At 44.1% G+C, this 19,179-nt stretch overlaps 1 protein-coding gene across 1 annotated transcript in view; it reads right to left on the reverse strand.

Moving 5' to 3' along the window:
* Positions 1-12,937, reverse strand: part of epn2 (epsin 2) — a 30,628-nt gene extending 17,691 nt beyond the window's left edge. Inside the window, 4 exon segments of the mRNA XM_042086484.1 lie at positions 2,356-2,397; positions 7,091-7,216; positions 7,219-7,995; positions 12,676-12,937. Of these exon segments, the coding sequence (XP_041942418.1) occupies positions 2,356-2,397; positions 7,091-7,216; positions 7,219-7,684 (634 nt within the window). The 5' untranslated portion in view covers positions 7,685-7,995; positions 12,676-12,937.
* Between the last annotated feature and the right edge of the window lie 6,242 nt (positions 12,938-19,179).

The raw sequence follows: 19,179 nt of genomic DNA on the forward strand, positions 1-19,179 counted from the left end.
TTTTGATTTCTATGGTCGCTACATGTGTATTTACGAGTCAGGTCAATTATGTGTTGACAAAACTTCCAAACTAGTTGTTTTCAGACTCATAGTACTCATTGGGGTATTGTTCAGCCCTGTTATCTAGCAGTCAAGCAGTTTAGTGTTTTTCCATCGTTGTCAGGAGCCACTGATCGCTTATTTTCTGTCACAAACCAATCAACAAACTCAACGCACGTGAATTATCGAGATATGATTACTAGGCTACGCAAAACGTTCAACAATGTCTTTCGGCCACGGTTTAGACAGACACCTTTGTATATGCTTTTTGTTTTAAAGTAAACTGAAATAAAAGAAGTAAAAAAAAAAAAACTCCTGTTTATTTAATGTGTCAACAGAATATCTTCAAAATTCTGTGTAATTCCGTGTTTATAAGAGAATTCCGTTTTCATGTGTAGATTCCGTGATTCCGTCCACGTTTTCCACATTGCGGAAATCATACGGCCCTATTACCAGTGCTGTGTCCAACCCAGACTCTGGGGATTTGTCAGATCCCTGGAGATGCTTCCATCACGGAGGGAGACAGCAGAGGGCTGGGTCGGGCCTGACCAGCAAAGCTGACTACTGCTGAGCTGAGGGAGGGTGTATGTGGCCGGGATGGGGGTGGTGGTGTTCATCACTTCATCAAAGACAGGACAGTGAGTGTCCTTGCCTGGAAGAGTGAGTCACCGCTTCACTAGTGCTGCTGGACCGTGAGTCACCACTTCCTCTTTTTGCATCTGCTTGGTTCCGATTAATAGATATCAACCGAGTCAGCATTTCTTCTGCTGCTGCTGCTGCGCCCCCCCCCCCCCCCCCCTTTCTGAGATCACACTTCAGCTCAGACCTCTCATGATGAAACCCTCTCTGAACGCACACCCAATGAGCTACAGGGTCACGTCGGGTCAGGTTGCCTGCGTTAAGCCAGTAACACAAAAGCGGTGCATTAAAAGGCTAAATTGGGTAGGCGTGCACAACAAGGGACAGGGGAAAAGGCTGTCCGGGAAAAGCAGCAGCGCTACGTCTGTAGGAAGCAAGACTTCTAATCTGGGGGCTGGGCCGATCCTGTTTGAGCGCAAGCACAAGGGATCTCGTTTAAGCCGAGGAACACTCATGGCAGATACATGGGATGAAGGAACGACAAGGTGAGAGAGGGGAAAAACAGAGTGGGAGGGAGAGAGAGAGAGAGAGAGAGAGAGAGAGAGAGAGAGAGAGAGAGAGAGAGAGAGAGAGAGAGAGAGAGAGAGAGAAAGAAAGAGAGAGAGAGAGAGAGAGAAAAAAATGAGTATGACAGAGAGAAGTTAGAGATAAAAGTCAAAGAGTATTAGACAGTTGACAGAGAAAGCACATAACAATACAGGGAACAGCACAGAGGAGAAACATTTGTAAAATGTGACAGCCAACCAAGCAGCCAGGGAGCCTGTCTAGTAGCAGGGAGCACGGGTCTGTCCAACGTGGAGCGCTCCTACTTGTGGCAGGCGGCCGGCCCTGATTATAAGCCTGCGGCTGTACCAATGGAGGCAGCACTTCCTCTGGCGTGTTATTGGATTAAGGCAGAGAGGCCATGTGCTGGCGGCCCTGAAATAAGCACGGGCGACTCGGGGCCCAGAGAGACACAGGCCAGACCAGACAGACAATACACACACACACAAATAGAGAGGGAGGTAAGGAGGATGAGAGTAGGCAGGACACGGACGGACGGACACAGAAAAAAAGACAAAATACACTCCCACATAAGTCCATGTGTTCATAAACACCCACACACACACACTGAAGGGAAGGCTAAATAGAGGCAGGCAAATTTAACAAACATCGGTACTCATCACCACACACACGTATAGGAGGGGGAAGAAGGTGCAGGACAGAAAGGAGCAGGAAAAGCTTAGCCTCTCTCTCCCTCTCTCTCGGCTACTGACTCTGATGGTTTACCGGAAAGGAAAAGGAGAGGAAGCTGAGAGAGAAGGGGGGGGGGGGGGGGGTGTACCATTACAGTGCACTTCCATAGGACAGAGAGAGATGGCAGACGACAGAACTGGGTCCCCACTGATTTAGACATCTGTTTATGAGAGAGAGAAGGAAGAGAAAGAGAAGGGGAGAGTGTGTGTGTGTGTGTGTGTGTGTGTGTGTGTGTGTGTGTGTGTGTGTGTGCCAGAAAAAAAAGACTGAGTAAGGCCATATGCACACCGTTATGATCCAAACAAGAAAGAGGATCGACCATTTTAAAAAGGAAAAGGAAAGCAGAGAACAAACAATCGGAGTCCATTTCTCTCGGAAGACAATTGCAGAGAACCCTACACCAGATGAGAATAGGGGATTGTGGCTAGACAAAGCTCAGACCTGCAGAAGCTGCCTCATCAGTCACCACTGGTCCCTCGGGCGCTGTGGAACAGAACAGAAATCAATATCATCCCGACCAGCTACGCTTCACCTGACAACACTCCATTTCAAGTAACAGGGGGACTGTAAGCTGTGGCAAGAGAGGACCTTCCTGGCATGGGCATGTATGCTGTGAAATTGGCATGTGGTTAATGGAGCAAGTAAACACGTAAGCATTTGATAGTGTGAGAACCACGCCAAAGGCCATTTGAAAGCATCCGAGTGTGAGAACCAGGCAATTGTTTAAGAAAAAATAGAAAAAGAAAAAGGGGGGGTAGACCGCTGTGACGTGATGTATGGTTGTGAAACGTCATGGGTGTCTCCTTGTATCCGACCTCTCCTCCAGTTCAGCGGAATAGCTAGAGTGTGAGTCAAAAGCAAAGTGCAGCCAAAGTAACAGATTACGAAGACAGAGTTCACAGCAGGCCATTTATAAATTCCTTCGTCCCCCTCTTGCTTTCCCCAGTCACTGCCAGAGCTCGTTTCAGTCTCCTTGAGAGAACACCTCATAGCAAGAGTCAGTGTCCCTCCTGTCATTGCTGTTCAACACCAATGACAAAGACCTAGGCGACATGGAAAATATGCACGCTGGAGACAGATAGTCATCTGGAATGGTTGTTATCTAAATGGGCGTACTAGTAACATCATGCACTTCACTCTGTCCAGTTCTATAATCCATAACACTTGGCTCGGAGTCAAGGTTTAATTTGCAGTCGAGTTTGTCTACATGTCTGTCGTAATAACTCAATGTTGCATTTTTCCTCATAGCACAGAATGAGAGAGAGAGAGGCTCTCTGTAGAGGTTAGATAAGAGAGATAACTACTGTTACATGTCTGTATGAATACAGAGGCATTACAACTGATTGGGTTTTCTTTGGCAAGTGGTCAAAACATAGACCTGCTTGCAGGCCAAGGGCCTTTGATCTAGGATTAGTGGTATTGTAAAGATGTCCTTAGGAGATCTACTACTACTACTGAGACGGCAGTGAAAGCACAGCAGTGAAACCACAAAGCAAACGTGATGGAAGACTGATGACAGAAAGTGGCTCCTTCTCTCACAGGTGTTTCGAACACTTTTTGTGAGGGTAGAGGAAGTGGAGCGGACATTCGTGGAGGCGGCTTGTCGGTAAACGGCGGCCAACTAGTGCAGGTGTTTCCATCAGCTGCTTTCCATAACGCCAGCAAGGCGTCTCTAGGCAACAGCACCACCACCACTAACACCTCCTCCCCTGATCGTGACAACATCTCAAACAGAAAACAACCATTGCATAGATATGCACATTTTTTGTTCCATTTGTCACAAATTCGCCCACCATTTAGCAAGGCCACACAATTTGACTTGATCGCATTCCCACGGTCACCATCCCATGCTATCCAGAGGACAAATGGCATGGAACGCAAATAGCCCTTGCAGTGGTATAACTAAACATAGCCGCTGATCTCTCTGACTGAGTGAGCTTTGTTTGTTTATCTGACTCGAGTGATGAACCAAGAACCTTGACTATTCTTTACGGCATTCCATGTTCTGTGTCACCTCACCTTATATGGTCTAAGCATGAAAGGGGGGAAGGGACAACACATAGGACAGCCAACCCAGTAAATCAAGGCTAGCCTGGGGCGCATTTCCCAAAACCATAGTTGCTAACTAAGTCAGCAACTTTGTTGGTTGCAATGCAATTTCCCTACTAACTATGGTTTTGGGAACTGCACCCCTGAGTGGGCTCATACCTTGTGTTCACACACAGACAAAGATGCACAATGTTGCCTTTCCAATTGCTCCTATACAGTAAGGAAGAAACACTAAGCTGGATTCAACTTACTTTTAACCTGCCCTTGTGTACACTGTACATCCACTCATTAACATACTTTACTACAGAGAGATGAACTACTGTCACTGCTACAATAGGCTTTGGAAAACGCGGATTGCTTTTGTAAAGAGGAAGTGGAAGTGATTTTTGTAATTTTCCAGAAGTATCGCAAATGACTAACCACACTCAGCTGAGTTTCCTGTTGCCTGATATATGGAGCAGAAAAATTCTGATAAGATCAGGCCAAAAAAAAAAGCCCTGTGTGCCAAAACAGCTTTTTTTCCAACCTCTCCCAAAAGACTCTCGTGTAACTGAAGGGTCATTTGCAGAACAATACCCGGAAACTTCTACAGGAATGCAGAAAAATTCCACAGTTCACACCCCAGCCTTTCTTCCACAGGGCTAACCCCACTCCCCCCCAACCAACCTTCCCTCTCCTTTGTTAATGACTCAGCTGCTTGCACTTCCGTTTCAGCCTCTTCTATTAAAACCCACACACACCAGAGCCAACAATAACACCTCCCAATGCACCCCCAGCCCCCCTCCACACACACACACACACACTCCCTCCCTCCAACAATTCCCTCCCAAAACCCACCCCCTCCCCAACTGCCAAAGTGCTGTCACAGGCAATCTACTTCTCCCTCTCACACACACTCGGGAGTTGCACGAAGGAGGAAGGAAGGCCAAAAGTTGTGCAGGGACAACTTCAGCACTCCCTCTCACTTTCTCCTCGGTTTCTGAACTCCATTCACAGATTTGAGGGGTGAGTTTGAACGGCTAGAGCCAACACAAACTTTCCCCTCCCCACTAACTCTCAGGCCTCTGCATAATTCAGTTGAACGGGCCCACTTTTGTGAAAGCATTTGAAGTGGTAAATCAAGGACAGTCCAGCCCCTGCTAGCTTGCTTCCCTGCTGCTGCCATGCTTATCTCCTCCTGAGAGCCCACCGTCGTATGGCCAAAACCCTTGGAGACATCTGTGGTGAGGCTCCATGAGAAAGATTACCAAATTCTTTTGTCATGTAGGGAGTCAATGGTGGGGGGGAAGGGGAACTTGGAGGTTTTGGAGAAGGAAGTGGGGGTAGGGCCTGTGTGCGTGCATGTGTGTGTGTGTATGTGTCTCTGTCTGCTGGGGATGGAGGGGAGAAGGGATATGTGTGTGTGTGTGTGTGTGTGTGTGTGTGGGGGGGGGGGGGGGGGGTGATCCTCCTTCCTCCTGTTTGGCTCAGCACAGTGACCCCGAGCAGAGAGCACGGTGCCTTCAGGGGGTTCAGGAATGTTCTCTTCCTGCAGGACGGGGAGAGATACCGACCCACGAGACAGCCGAGGCCTGCAGAAGGCATCCAAGGCTCATATGTAGACATGAGCCTTGGATGCCTTCAGCAGTGTCTCCCGTTTCCATAAGCTGTGTGGGAGTGTGTATGGATGGGGGAGCTACGAATCACAGCGCTAGCCCAGCACAGGGCGCACACGACACACCACACCAGCTGACATGCTAAAGGTGTTCCACCCCCTACCCCTCCACCACCATCCACTCCCTCCCCTGGAGTCCGTCAGACCACCACAGACATGCAGTCTCTCCTGGTCTCCTAGCGCTGCAGATTAAAGGATTAGCCCATGCAGCTAACTGCTCTCCAAAGCCTGCCCGATGTAGTCATGGCCATGGCCCATGGAGAACAGACAGTATGAAGACTGGGATGGCTGAGAGTGGGGAGGTTACCGGTTGGGTGAAACTGAACCAACAGCCATATCTGAAGCACTGCAGTGGCTAGGAGGGTATTACCGATCATGATGGCAGCATGGGAAACCACCGTGGCTTTTTCACCAGAAAACGCTAAACTATCCCAGATCCAAAAATAAAGTTTATTCTGGGATACCGCAATGGGACAGCTTCTGAACTGAGAGATGTTTTGGAGCAAGACTCATCTCTCGAATCTGTTTCGGAGCACAGACATGTCTGTTGATTCCTTTGCGGAGCAAAGACCTGTGTCTGATTTCAGTGTAGAGGGCCCTTCATTCAATCAAAAAAACTAGAATCCAGTTGTGATCCGAGCTTTATATCTGTCTGAGAAGCTGATGCGACGTGATTTAAGTGAGATGAGCTCATCAATCACAGATGAAATCATACAGAGACTGCTGAGACACACTTGCTTTAAGGCACTGATGACTGACAATGTTGTCTGCAACAGCCTGAACCCAACAGGCGACTGGCTTAAAATACTCCGGTCTGTCTGAGCACTTGTCCTTGTAGGATGCCCTGCCTCAGGGGCTGGATTAAAGACAGGCTCGTTCTCTTTGATGCATCAATCATTTTTGCTCAGCATCAATTGTGCGGACACCCACGTTCCTCCATCACACTCCACAAGTAACAATAAAGCACGAAACATACAAAGGCTTGAAAGCATCTGTACACTCCCGTCTTTTGTTTGTAACTATCGCCTTAGTGCCTAATTAGAACTATACAATTTCAACACTACTACCAATGCAGGTCTAGTACAAAAGGACAGCAAACAGTGATTGTATAATCATTTCTTTCTGTCATTACTTACCTCACCTTTATAACACAAGCCAATGTAGTCGATACACTTAACTATACCACCACACACACACACAAAATTCTTCATTAAAAAAAGACACTTAACCTGGAGAGCCCAGTGTTTCCCATACATTGACTTATTTGTGGCGGCCCATCACAATATCAACATTGACCACCACACAATGATTTTCCAGGTTGTACTAAATTGTGCTTAAATCTGGTTAGCATCATAACCACGCTGTGCTAATTTGTTACAAACTATTGCATTCAAGTTAATTCTGCAAACCAACCACCACAAATTCAATTCTCTGGGAAACACTGAGAGCCTAAGGGCTATAATGTATACTCACATCCATGATAGGAGGCGGGCGACCCCTCAGACCTGCCGTACTCCTCAGAGTAGCTGGTGGACAGGTTTGGCTGGCTGGAGCCGCGCCCGAAGCCCATACTGCCACTGTTTCCCACGCTGGTGGCACCTGCGCCATGCGCTCCTTGGTCTTGAGCGCCTGCGAGCGCTCGCCCTTCAGCCTCTCCTCGTCCTTCAGCAACGACACCAGCTGCTTGGACTTCTCCCGCACGTTCACGCCCTGGTCCTTGCCGTCGCGGTCCACGTACTGGAAGTCCTTGAGCGTCTGGATGGCGAAGATGTTCTCCTTGCACTGCAGGGCGACGCGCTCCGAGCCCGTCTTGATCAGGTAGTCCAGGAGGGTGAGCGCCTTGTAGACGTGCCGCCAGTTCTTGCCGTGGTCATTGAGACGCTTCCAGATCATGCTCATGATCTCGGAGAAGGCCACCACGTTGTAGGTGAGGTCAGCGATCTCCGACATGAGTGAGCTGGAGGGGCCCCAGGGGTCGTTGGAGGTGGCCTCCCGGACCTTCTTCTCTGCCTCCGAGTAGTTGTTCACTACATTTTTCATCTGCCTGCGGATGGTTGAGCTCGGCATGGTGATGGTCTTTTAGTGTAGGTGTACGTGCAGAAATAAAAATAAAAAAATAAAAAAAAATAAAAGTAGTGCTCGCTTGTCTGTCTGTCTGTCCAAAAATATAAAAAAAGGACTTCTTTATAGGGAGTTCACAAGAAAGGGTTCGACAGTTCCAAAATGTATTTGTGTGTGTGTGTGTGTGTGTGTTTTGGGAGCTTTCAGAAGTCCAGTTCTGTGTTCCCTGTTTTAAGAGTATCCCTGCACTGTAGCAGAGCCTGTTAAAATCATTTCCACGCAGAGAAGGGGGTCGGCGCAGCAAATTCCTCCATTACCTGAAATGCAAGACAAGAGCACAGAGGTGATGCACTGACTGAAGCAGAATGACACATTCTGCATGAGAAGGCACTACTCCCTCTCTCTCCCTCACACACACACACACACACACACACACAGACACACACACACACATACTCAAATCTAACTTTCCCAGTGCACTGCTGACTCAACAATTCTGCTGCTTGTTCATTTAGTTTTGGCGGAAACTTCTGTCTTAACCCCCGTGCTTTCCACTTAAAAACTGAAAACATAAACAAACCAACAGAAGTAGGCTGTAAAACAAGAGAAAAGGTCCTAGCGCAATTATGGTAATGTGTGGACTGGAATATGTGCAGCTAGGAAGAAGGCATATAGCAGACTTCCTGTCTGCACCTGCACTTCACTACTGTTAAAACGATCCCACCAGTCAGATAAAGAGAAATAGGTCACAGCTGTTCTCACACTCTCTCTCACACACACACACTACCTCTCCAAGCTAGCACAGACTTGACATGTGGGCCTGTATCCAGGTATCTGGGTTGAAGTATCCTAGTGATTTGTGTGTGTGTGTGTGTGTGTGTGTGTGTGTGTGTGTGTGTGTGTGTATACCCACACACACACATACTGAGAGAAATAGAGAGCTGGGGAAGCTCCATGCTTGACATGGTTTCTGTGACGCATTGTTACGGTAAGTGAAGACATTGCCAGTGAAGAGTCAGCGTATGAGCATAGACACCCATTTACCACTTGTGATTGCAGCACACACCACATCAATATTGCGTGCTGCGAGAGTGAGCAAGTGTGTGTGTGTGTGTTTGTGATGAAAAGCATAAAGAATATTCTGATGTTTTTGTCACGCATTCTCTGAGATTCAGGATGCAGACACCCTCATTGTCATCGCACAGGCTAGCTAAATATAGCTCATCAAACACGCCCATTTCCGGATTCTGATTCTGCTCCTGGGAAGGAACATCAGTAAGGTCTGCATTGCATGACTTAGCACAACTGAATTTCTAATAAAACCCTGTCGTGTCATCGCCTAAGAGGCTCAAAGGCTGACAGCGTAAAAGGAAGAACCAATTGAATGGCTTCCCTTATCAAACAGGACAGCGCATTAACGTTCATCAGTAATATCTTGATATGGAAAAATGACCCATTTTATGGTCTGGTTTGCCTTTTATTTGTCTTATGTACAATGATGTCAATACAATGAAATAGACAGTGTTCTCTACCCTGTTCTCTGTTAAACCAAACCTAGTATAGCAGTTCACCTAGTTCATGTATTTTACGTCTGACTTTTCGAAACCTCGACCACATTGTCCTTAAAGCTATTAGGAGTTGATAAACTTGCTCCCACACAGTTCCCTCTGAATAGCCGGGAGCCACGACCCACCTGTCTGAACAGACCATAGGTACTGTGCGCTTCCTGTGTTTAAGCTTGGAGGACAAAAAGAAAGGCAAAGTGGGCAAGGGAAAGGAAAAATAGATGAGAGGAGGGATACAGAGCCGGGGTACCCGAGCAGGGCCATGCACTCTGGTCAAGACAACACAGAGAGCTGTCTGCTGCCACATCCCGTAAAAATTCATTAAGAAATCACTGAAAGGCGACTCCCACCAAGTGCTGGACTCTCCCCTGCCTGGCAGCCACTGGGCCCTAGCTCCCCCCTCCCTCCCTCCATCCATCCTGCTCCCCTGGGCCTGCATACGCATGAATGCCACGAGGCCCTAATGAAACATCTGCTGCTTTAATCACCTATTCAGAGCCAGTGTATAACAGGAAGAGAGGGGCAACTATATCACAGCAGAAAGAAAGCTCTACTGGCCCAGAAATCTGTGAAGGGAGGGGGAGGTGGATGGATGGAGAGAGGGAGGGAGGGTGGATCAGGGGACCCAGGAAGCTAGTGGAGCACACAGAGCCGGATCTGTGTGTGCGTGGCTCCACGGGCCAAGCACAGCATGGGAAAAAGGCACAACACTACCAGCCTAGCAGAGAGATGTAGTAGACAGTGTGCTACAAGTGCACCCTGGGACAATAGAGTTATAACAAATATTAGATTGCATGCAAGTGATTGCATCAGTGTTGGGGGGGGGTGGTGTACATTTGGTATGGGCTCACTTTAAATATGACACCAGTCATTAACATGGGCTGTTGGGAAATGGCAGTTTGCAAGTGGGTGCTTGCTCCACTGACAATAAATTTTGAGTCACACATTTGCCTAGAACAAGCACGGACTATTGTCTTATAGGTATGCAGCACTCTAAACCACAGCCTGATAAGAGTCTGATGACAAAATAAATCTGAAACATATTTGCAAAATTGTGGAAGAACTTGATGGACCCTGAGGTCAAACGTTAGCTCACTTTTAAAAGGCCACACAAACTCAAAATATCTTTAGAAATCCTATCAGGGCTAAATTTACCTAAATGTTAAGGTGATTTTTGGTGTTTTGGTGATTTTTTTAAGGTGAGTCAACAGATTTAATCAAACTATATAACCAACTCAATATCAACTTTTAGTGCTAGTGCTTTAACCTACATCTACTGTTGGCTCGACAGGTCACATGTGGAGATAAGGAGGATCTGGCACTGGGCAGTATTGGTCCCCGAGGTCTCTGTTGTGAATACTAACAACTCTGCGCTAAAGCTTGATGCGCCACAACCGCACAGGCGTGAAGGGCGACCCTGTTGCCCTGATAAGGCTGGAATCCACACTCTCTCGGACAGACAAGTGGCTGCAAGCCTGCAAACTACTGCCGAGAACAACATGTGGGGGCGAATGGGATCAAGCAGACGAGTGTCTGTCTGTGCCTGTGTGTGAGTTTGCCTTGGTGTATGTGGCGGCAGGGGGTGCTGAGGTGTGCAGCCACACCCTACACATTCTCAGATGAAAGGTAACATAACAGTTAATGGATACTTGTAGATGGTCATGCTAATGGGGCAGAACTGGGAGAGGATCAGCAATAGACAAATTCCCAAGTGTCAGTGAAGACAGGACCAAAAACTGCAGTGAAATTGCATCAGATTCTGGGTGGCCCCTCACTACTAATTTGTAATCTATCCGGTTTGGTTACTCAGATTTGCTATTGCTCAATAAAGGGATGGACATTTTCAGTTATTTGGCAAATAGAAACATAAACTCAGGGATAAATATAAGAGTCAGTAAACCTACACACTGTAGATTTTCGATTGAAATATTCAATTAAACCCCCAAGGTATTGTTAGCTCTCAGAAATTCCTTGCTAGTGTCTAAGAATCGACATACATAGGCTACCCACCCTACAAGCTAACATTCACTTTACCCATTGTCTCACTAAGAACCCGTGTGCTCTGCAAGACAAAGCCAATGAGCCCGGGACGGGATCAAGCAAGAGATGCATCTGTCACCCCCTGACCATACAATAGACAAAGATCTACCACGGACACGGGTACGTTCAGACATTCCAAAGAAAGACGCAGAAGTACTAAAAAGCTCACATTGATCACTGGGCACTCACACACTGTAGTAGCCTAACGTGAGCCGCAAAGACTTAAACATTACGAAACAGGACATATGTTAAATGCCTGGTAACTGGGGATACACATTATCGTAAGAGGTAAAAGACATGTATTAGTTTGTTTACAACACATCAACTTAACGTTAACGATAATCCATACTAGACTATCCTGAAAACAAGTTGAAGCACAACCAACCTTGCGACCCTGTCATAAATTGGGAATGGCAAGACGGTGAATCACCATATTGTCAAAGGTTCTCTGCTAATGTCTCTTCGGCCACTATACTACACTAAAACTATTTGAAATTGAAGATTATCAGGAGGAGAAAGGGCGAGGACACCATGATTGCATACTAGCAAGCTAACGTTAGCAGCATTTCTCGTCGGAAGCCAAAACTAGCTAACGTTAGCCAAGGTTCATAAGGCGCGCTAGCTAGCTCGGTCTCGAACAAGTAGTTAGCAAGGGTATCCATCTACACATCACTCCCATCAAAGTTCAGAAAGATGCGGTCCGATAAGACAAGACAATTCATCGAGTTATTCATTTCAAAGTTAAGTTACTTTAAGTTCAGCATGGATTTAGATCGAATAATCTACATATTAGTTACTCCTTAGCCGCACCTGCAAAACCGCACAAGCAATGAAACTTAGGAAAAGACAAATGAACAAAACTTCAGAGGACCTAACATTAGGATGCGTGCTAACGTGCTAGCTGCCCAGTGGTAATAACTTAGCTAGAAGGAAAAACATGTCAGTTATTTGATTTAAAATCGTTTCTTAATAAATACATACAGCTGTATGTGTACATCTTGAACGACACAAAACAATCTGTTAATTGATTCTAAGACCTGTCGTCGTGGATTTATCCAGTCAACTGATCGACATAAGCTATCCACTTCAACGGCTGCTTTCGATGGCAAAAGTTAGCTAGCCTAGCCAATAGTTGCTAGCTGATCATGTATTTCTAGGACCGCCTGCTAGCGTTAGCAAAGCAACTTCTTTCAGAATAAACGCTTGCATGGCTACGCAAAGTAAAAGAAGATTTTGAAACCCACATATCTCCCAAAACTACAACTACCCAACAGTATGCTAGCTGAATCTGCTCAGCACTGCGCCTGTTGGACAAATCTCTCTTCTTCTGTTAGCGACAGCATCACATAGCTATGTTAACGTTACCCCTTTAAAAGCAAAACAGTAACTTACCAATCCTCGAGTAGAAACTCAGACCAGTTTTCGCCCGGGAATACAACCCGGCATAAGTTATGTAGCTCAGTGACTATAAAATAATTCAAGTAAAATCTAAGTTTACTTGCAAATTAAACTTATTTATTGTTCGGAGAAAAAATCATAGGCGCTCAGTATTAGTGTTTATGTGATTAGCGGGCTAGCAAGGCTACACGTCTCCGGTTGCACTGGGTTGTGACACCCACACTGCCCAACATGGCGGACAGACAGATACATACGCTCGCTCCAGGAGGGGGCAGGCGGCAAAGGGTGTGACCATAGACGTTAATGCAAGACATGGTGAGGTGACTGAAACAATCGTCAGACATTTCGCTAGAAACAAATGTTAAATCTACACATGAAAGCGGCTTACTGGTCCTTTCCGCAGCTCCGCGAGCAAGCTATTATTTGTTGTGGCTAACTGCACTTATACACAGCAAATACAAACAAACATTCTCTGTGACAAAGTTGGCTTCCCCAGCTGTTTTGCTTTATTTCTTTAGCATCTTCGAGTGGTTGTCGTAGAAGACTATAGAGTCTAACAAGTGAGGAGTGATAACCCTGTCGGTCAACACAAACTAATTGTCAATAGCAATTCACTGTTGATGACAGCAAATGAAAAAAAAAAAGATTCTTGACATGCAGATGGCAACATTGACTAAAATCAATATGGCCATGTCAGATTGTCAGACTGGCTTTAGCGTGTTGTGTAGCCTTTGGATTAGCCAAATAAAGACTAAGCTACTTTGAGTTTGTACACTGACTTTGACCTAACTGTATATTAAAACAATACTGTTAGTGTTCTCCAAACTAACACTGATCAGCAAAATTGATGCACGTGACAAGGGCCTACATTTTCAGCATTTTCAACAACAAACAACAAGTCAAGTAAACTTATATGTAAACAGTTAGGTTTTTGTGACGTAAATACAATATTAAACATTAAGTTAGGGCAAGCAATGGCTCATTGCCTATTATTGTAAGATTGTGTCTGGCCTGGTGCAGGGTCGGCTATAGGCCTAGAAAATTCCCCAGTTAAGGGAAAGGCCTAGTAAGTTCTTTGAAAAGCCTATAGAGGGCAGTGTTGTATTTAAATTAATGAGTTAAACACTTGAACGCAATTTCCTCCAGTCCCATCATGTAATTAACTCAAGTGACCTTTGATAAGACACAAAAAAAAACAATTAGAAGGACTTAACATTTGTATGATTATAATGAACCTAGTTTCCTTCATAGCATGCTCTAGATATTAGGACCAGGGTCATTCTACGTCAATTCAACCAGGGCCCACGCACTTAGGTCTCAAAAAAATCTGAAAAAATTACCAGGTGTACCTATATGTTAATCAACATATAGGTACACCTGGTAATTCAAGACTGCATAACCGAGCCAGTTTCAGAAGGCTACATTTTTACTCCTTATCTCTTGGTTGATGAGACTACTTGCTCAGACTATTAGATAGAAATTCAAGGTCTCAGTAGCATACAGACATCACACACACATTCACTAACAGCAGAAAAAAGTAATTAAAAGTATATAATATAAAAAAACATCTAAGCAATAAGGACAGTAGAAGATAAAGAATATACTAAAATACAAATTATACTAACTAACACTTAATCTAAATCAATTCTAAAAACAGTATCCACATAGTGGTGATTAATCAATCAAGAGGCGCTTGCAATGACTGAGGCAGGGACTGAGCCTGTGATTCTCTGTGCATAGTAAGGTAAGGTGCTCTGTGTGAGTGAGTGTCATGGTGATGGTGCAAATGAGTAAGTCCAGCAGTGCAACAGTGCAAGAATAAAGTCTAGAGACCAGCATAAAATAAATATGGACATATCAGAGAGTAGAGTAGAGTAGGCAAGGTAATATAAAAAACTATATATATATATATATATATATATATATATATTAGGGCTGTCAATCGATTAAAAAAATAATCTAATTAATTACATACTCTGTGATTAATTAATCTAAATTAATCGCATATATAATCTTTGCTGTGAAAGTATTTTAAATATTTAAATTCAAATGAATCATTGAATAATCAGCATTACTGACATTAAAGTTCCAAAACTCTTTCATTATTTTTTTTTACTGTTCAAATAATGGCCATAATAATCTATGATATGACCTAATATGCTGAGGAAATAAATTCAACAGTGCTTTGGGAAGAAGTTTTTTTTTCACATACAAGGCATTTCAGGCCACAGATATAACTTAGGGGACACCACCGGAGGGTTGCCGGTTCGAGCCCCGACCAGTGGGCCGCGGCTGAAGTGCCCTTGAGCAAAGCACCTAACCCCTCACTGCTCCCCGAGCGCCGCCGTTGAAGCAGGCAGCTCACTGCACCGGGATTAGTGTGTGCTTCACCTCACTGTGTGTTCACTGTGTGCTGTTTGTGTTTTACTAATTCACCGATTGGGTTAAATGCAGAGACCAAATTTCCCTCACGGGATCAAAAAAGTATATATACTTATACTTATACTTATACAATGAAAATAAATTAACACTCCCCTCAATGTCAACACTTATTTCTTTGCATTGATGTGCGACTATAGAGTTGATGAACTCCGGTGATATGCAAATTCCTTGCTGCAGACATTGCAGAGGACTTTATTTTCAACACTTTATTTTTATCAACACTATCAGGCCATTTTTTAAACGTAAATGTTCCAATCAATGATCCAGGCAGCACGTTTTCTTCTCTCTCCTTCATTTTACAGTCTAATTTTTACTGACTAGAACGGCTCGGGGTCAAAGGTCATACGGAATTGATTAATCTGCACTAATTTTTTTAATCAGTTATTTTTTCTCAAATTAATTAATCGAAATTAATCAGTTATTTTGACAGCCCTAATATATATATATATATATATATATATATATATATATAAAACTATATTAAGAAAAGGTATAAGTGTGGCCGGCTGTGGCATGGAGGGAGGGGTTATGCATATGTGCTAATACTTCTATTGCTACTTCTACTACTACAACTACAAGATTACAATTACTCCTGTTGTTGTAATAATCAACCAATTCAATAGTAGATTAAAAACCGACTAGAATTATATGTGGATAGAGTTAACAAAGCATCATTCAACATATATGAAATATGGTTAAGAATTATCAAGAAAACTAGTGTCAATGAGCTTTAACTTTGTATCACATCATGTACTGCCTGCACTGAAAACAAATGATATGGCTTAATGGTGCACAACAGTGCTTTCTGTGGTTCTGAAATAATGGCGCATATTAATAGCATAAAAATAGACTGCATCAGATAAAAAAAGCTTTTTATGGAGCAAAACTTCAAAGAATGTGTTCCAATACCACCATTCTTATGACACATGTATATCTTGGCTAATATTTCTGTTGTTTTGTTGGTTTCTTATTGTTGTTTTAATGTCTAAAACATAAAGGGGGTGGGGGTGCAGAAAATTTCAGCCTCTTCTGCTCTGTTCTCCCCGGCACACATTCATTTAAGTAGCGCCATGAGGTTTGGAAAGTGAGCGGTGCTCATCTTCTGACAGACCCTTTGGAGCATGAAGCCAAACAAGTCGTGCATCCAGAAGAGAGCAACACACAAAGTACTCTCTCAGTTTTTTGTTAGAGAATAACATGGTTAACTGGCAGGATGCCAAGCAATGTTTATTTCTCTAAAACAGAGAAGCCAATTAGTGTTGTGGTATTCATAGAGTGCAAGGTGCACAGTGTATGTAATGTCTACCACCATATCTTGGTAGCACTATATATTTTGAATGGTGAAAATACCTCTGCAATTAAACACTGTTCAGCTACCATATGGTGGCAGTAAAACTCTGTTCCTCCCACTCCCACCGATGCCTCAGTTTCATGAGACCCTTACAGATCTGTATCCGGCTTCACTGTGAGTACGGCTTGATACATTGAAAGGTGAAGTTGTGGTGGCGTAGCGCTTCTGTTAACAGGATGTGAACAGCGCACATGAACACACCACACACAATGCCACAGGTCGAATGAGAAACCAGAGAAACAATCCACCCACTTATACAGACCACACAAAAAACAACAGACAATTGTTCATTTGCAAAACCGATTTGCTTCTGTGAAAAGGAACTCAGAATTGGTGCGATGGTGGTCAGAATGAGCTGTTTTTCAGTATACATTTTCTTATTAACACATGGCTGTACATAGTACAGCGTCTATTTCATCTCTAACACAACCACGCCTGTTGTTTTGAGCAAACTTTCCTGTTGTGACTTTGTTGTTATTTGGTAGAGGAGTTTGTTGTGGGAGAGGACTTCACGGATGGGATGTGACTGCATTGTTATTTACCTCCCCTTGATTTCCAAGAAACCAGACTCTGCTTCCTGCTCCCAGGCTTTTTCACCCCCACCCCCACCCCCACATTAAGCGTATCATAGGGGAAACAGGGTTGTTTTGAGGCAATAAAAATTAATGTCTGGCATGTAGCTCAGTAGCAGTCTAATGAGGACATTAAAATATATCAATGGCCAACAGGCTAAGTGAGCAAGCCTAGGTTCGGTTATGTATTGTTACCCCTGTTCTCATTGATTTGCTGCCGTTCTTAAAAACTAAATCCGAATGTCGGATTCCTTTCTGTATAAATTGGGGCCTGATGTCAGGCTAAGTCAGCCAATAGGAAGAGGAGTGAGTGACTAATCCTGACAGTCTAGAGTGATGCAGAAACTATCTCTTTTTCACTTGATGTATTTAGGCAGCCTTTAATGTTGGATGTGGTTTTTAACAGGAAACACGGTTTTCTCCCTTCACCCCCTGCATTTTTCACATGTCTATATATTGTAACTGCCCGCGCTGTGTGCAAGTCCCATCACTGTTGCATGACAGCCTTGCGTTGTTCAGCCAGCAATTCACATTGCACCTGAGAGAGCACACATTAGTGTTGTTCAGCCATCTGCGAGTAGTCACACACTTTTACAGTCCAGATACAATGCATGTGTGTGTGTGTGTGTGTGCGTGTGCGTGCGCGTGCATGTGTGTGTGAGTTTGTATGTGTGAGTGTGTGTGTGTGTGTGTATGGGTATGCGTGTGTGTGTGTCGGGGGGAGGGCGGGGGTTATGCGTGTGTGTGTGTGTATGAACACTCACTCTTTGACTGGTTTGATCCTTTTACACACACCAGTGAGTCACAGTGAGGTAGAGAGCAGTGGCAAATGAGAAGTGTCACAGATAGAGTACTTTCGTGCCATGATTTGACAGACCCTCCCTCACAGATTAACACTTTTTTTGTGGACAGGCCCCTCCATTCCAAGCCAAATGATTTGAAGGAAACCTTTTTTCAAGCCAGTTCGCACCAATTTTATTTGCATGATGCCTCTAGTGGGGTGTCTAGGTTGCTTGGTAATTTATGTGAAGTTTAAATACTTAATGAATCAGAGTTACCCATACGTTCTGCCCTTTGATGTCTGATCTGGTTCGGGACAGACTTCTAGTCCCCCAGACGCTTCCGGTGTTTTTCAGTCTTCAGCTTCATTCAAAGATATGGAACATGAATTATCCCATAACCTTTAACTGCAGATTCTAAACTCTTTTTTACTTTTTTACCCATAACAGTTTTATTATCCTGGTTTTTCATAGCCTTTTCACCCACTAATCCTCTGAGTCATAATGCTTTGCAGACAACAAGTACTAAGAAAGTAGATGTATATGTCACAACACAGATATCTGCAGTATTTCTACAGTTCAAACATGGACTGAACAAGCAATTCCATCTAATATGAGCACTAAATCAAGCTGATGCAAAGCCTCAGGATGAGCTCAGTGTAGCTCCACACATTCATCATATTGCGTTCCTGTGCCTGCAAGGCACACACCAAAGAGAATTGATGAAAGGTTCAACAGGCCTTGTTAGTGGTTTGCGAGCATTAACTTCACAATCTCCAGGGACTCAAAGAATAATCAAGTTCTTTCTGAAGATTTCCATATATACTGGCACGGGAAATGTCAAATGTTATACATATTTAATTAACGAATGTAGCATTAGCTGCCTCAGTCATTGCAAGCGCATCTTGTTTGATTAATCACCCACTATGTGGATACTGTTTTTTTTTTTTTTAGAATTGTGTTATTTAGTATAATTTGTATTTTAGTATATTTAGTATTTAGTATATATTTATGTTCTACTGTCCTTATTGCTTAGTTGTGTTTTTATATTATATACTTTTAATTACTTTCTGCTGTTAGTGAATGTGTGTGTGTGTGTGTGTGTTGTCTGTATGCTACTGTGACCTTGAATTTCCCCTGGGGATCAATAAAGTATCTATCTATCTATCTATCTATCTATCTATGATAAGGGCTCTGCTGTCCTGTGCATGCTGTTCCAGGTGGGCAGATGAAAATGGAGTCAGACAGATCAAATCAGATTCCTGCAGATGAGGTGAGGATCATTTATTGATGACATCCAATGCTGGGATCCATTAAACTACACACATAGTTATGAATAAGAATGACATACTGA

This window comes from Alosa sapidissima, chromosome 3 (assembly GCF_018492685.1).
Source record: "Alosa sapidissima isolate fAloSap1 chromosome 3, fAloSap1.pri, whole genome shotgun sequence".
Lineage (NCBI taxonomy): Eukaryota > Metazoa > Chordata > Actinopteri > Clupeiformes > Clupeidae > Alosa > Alosa sapidissima.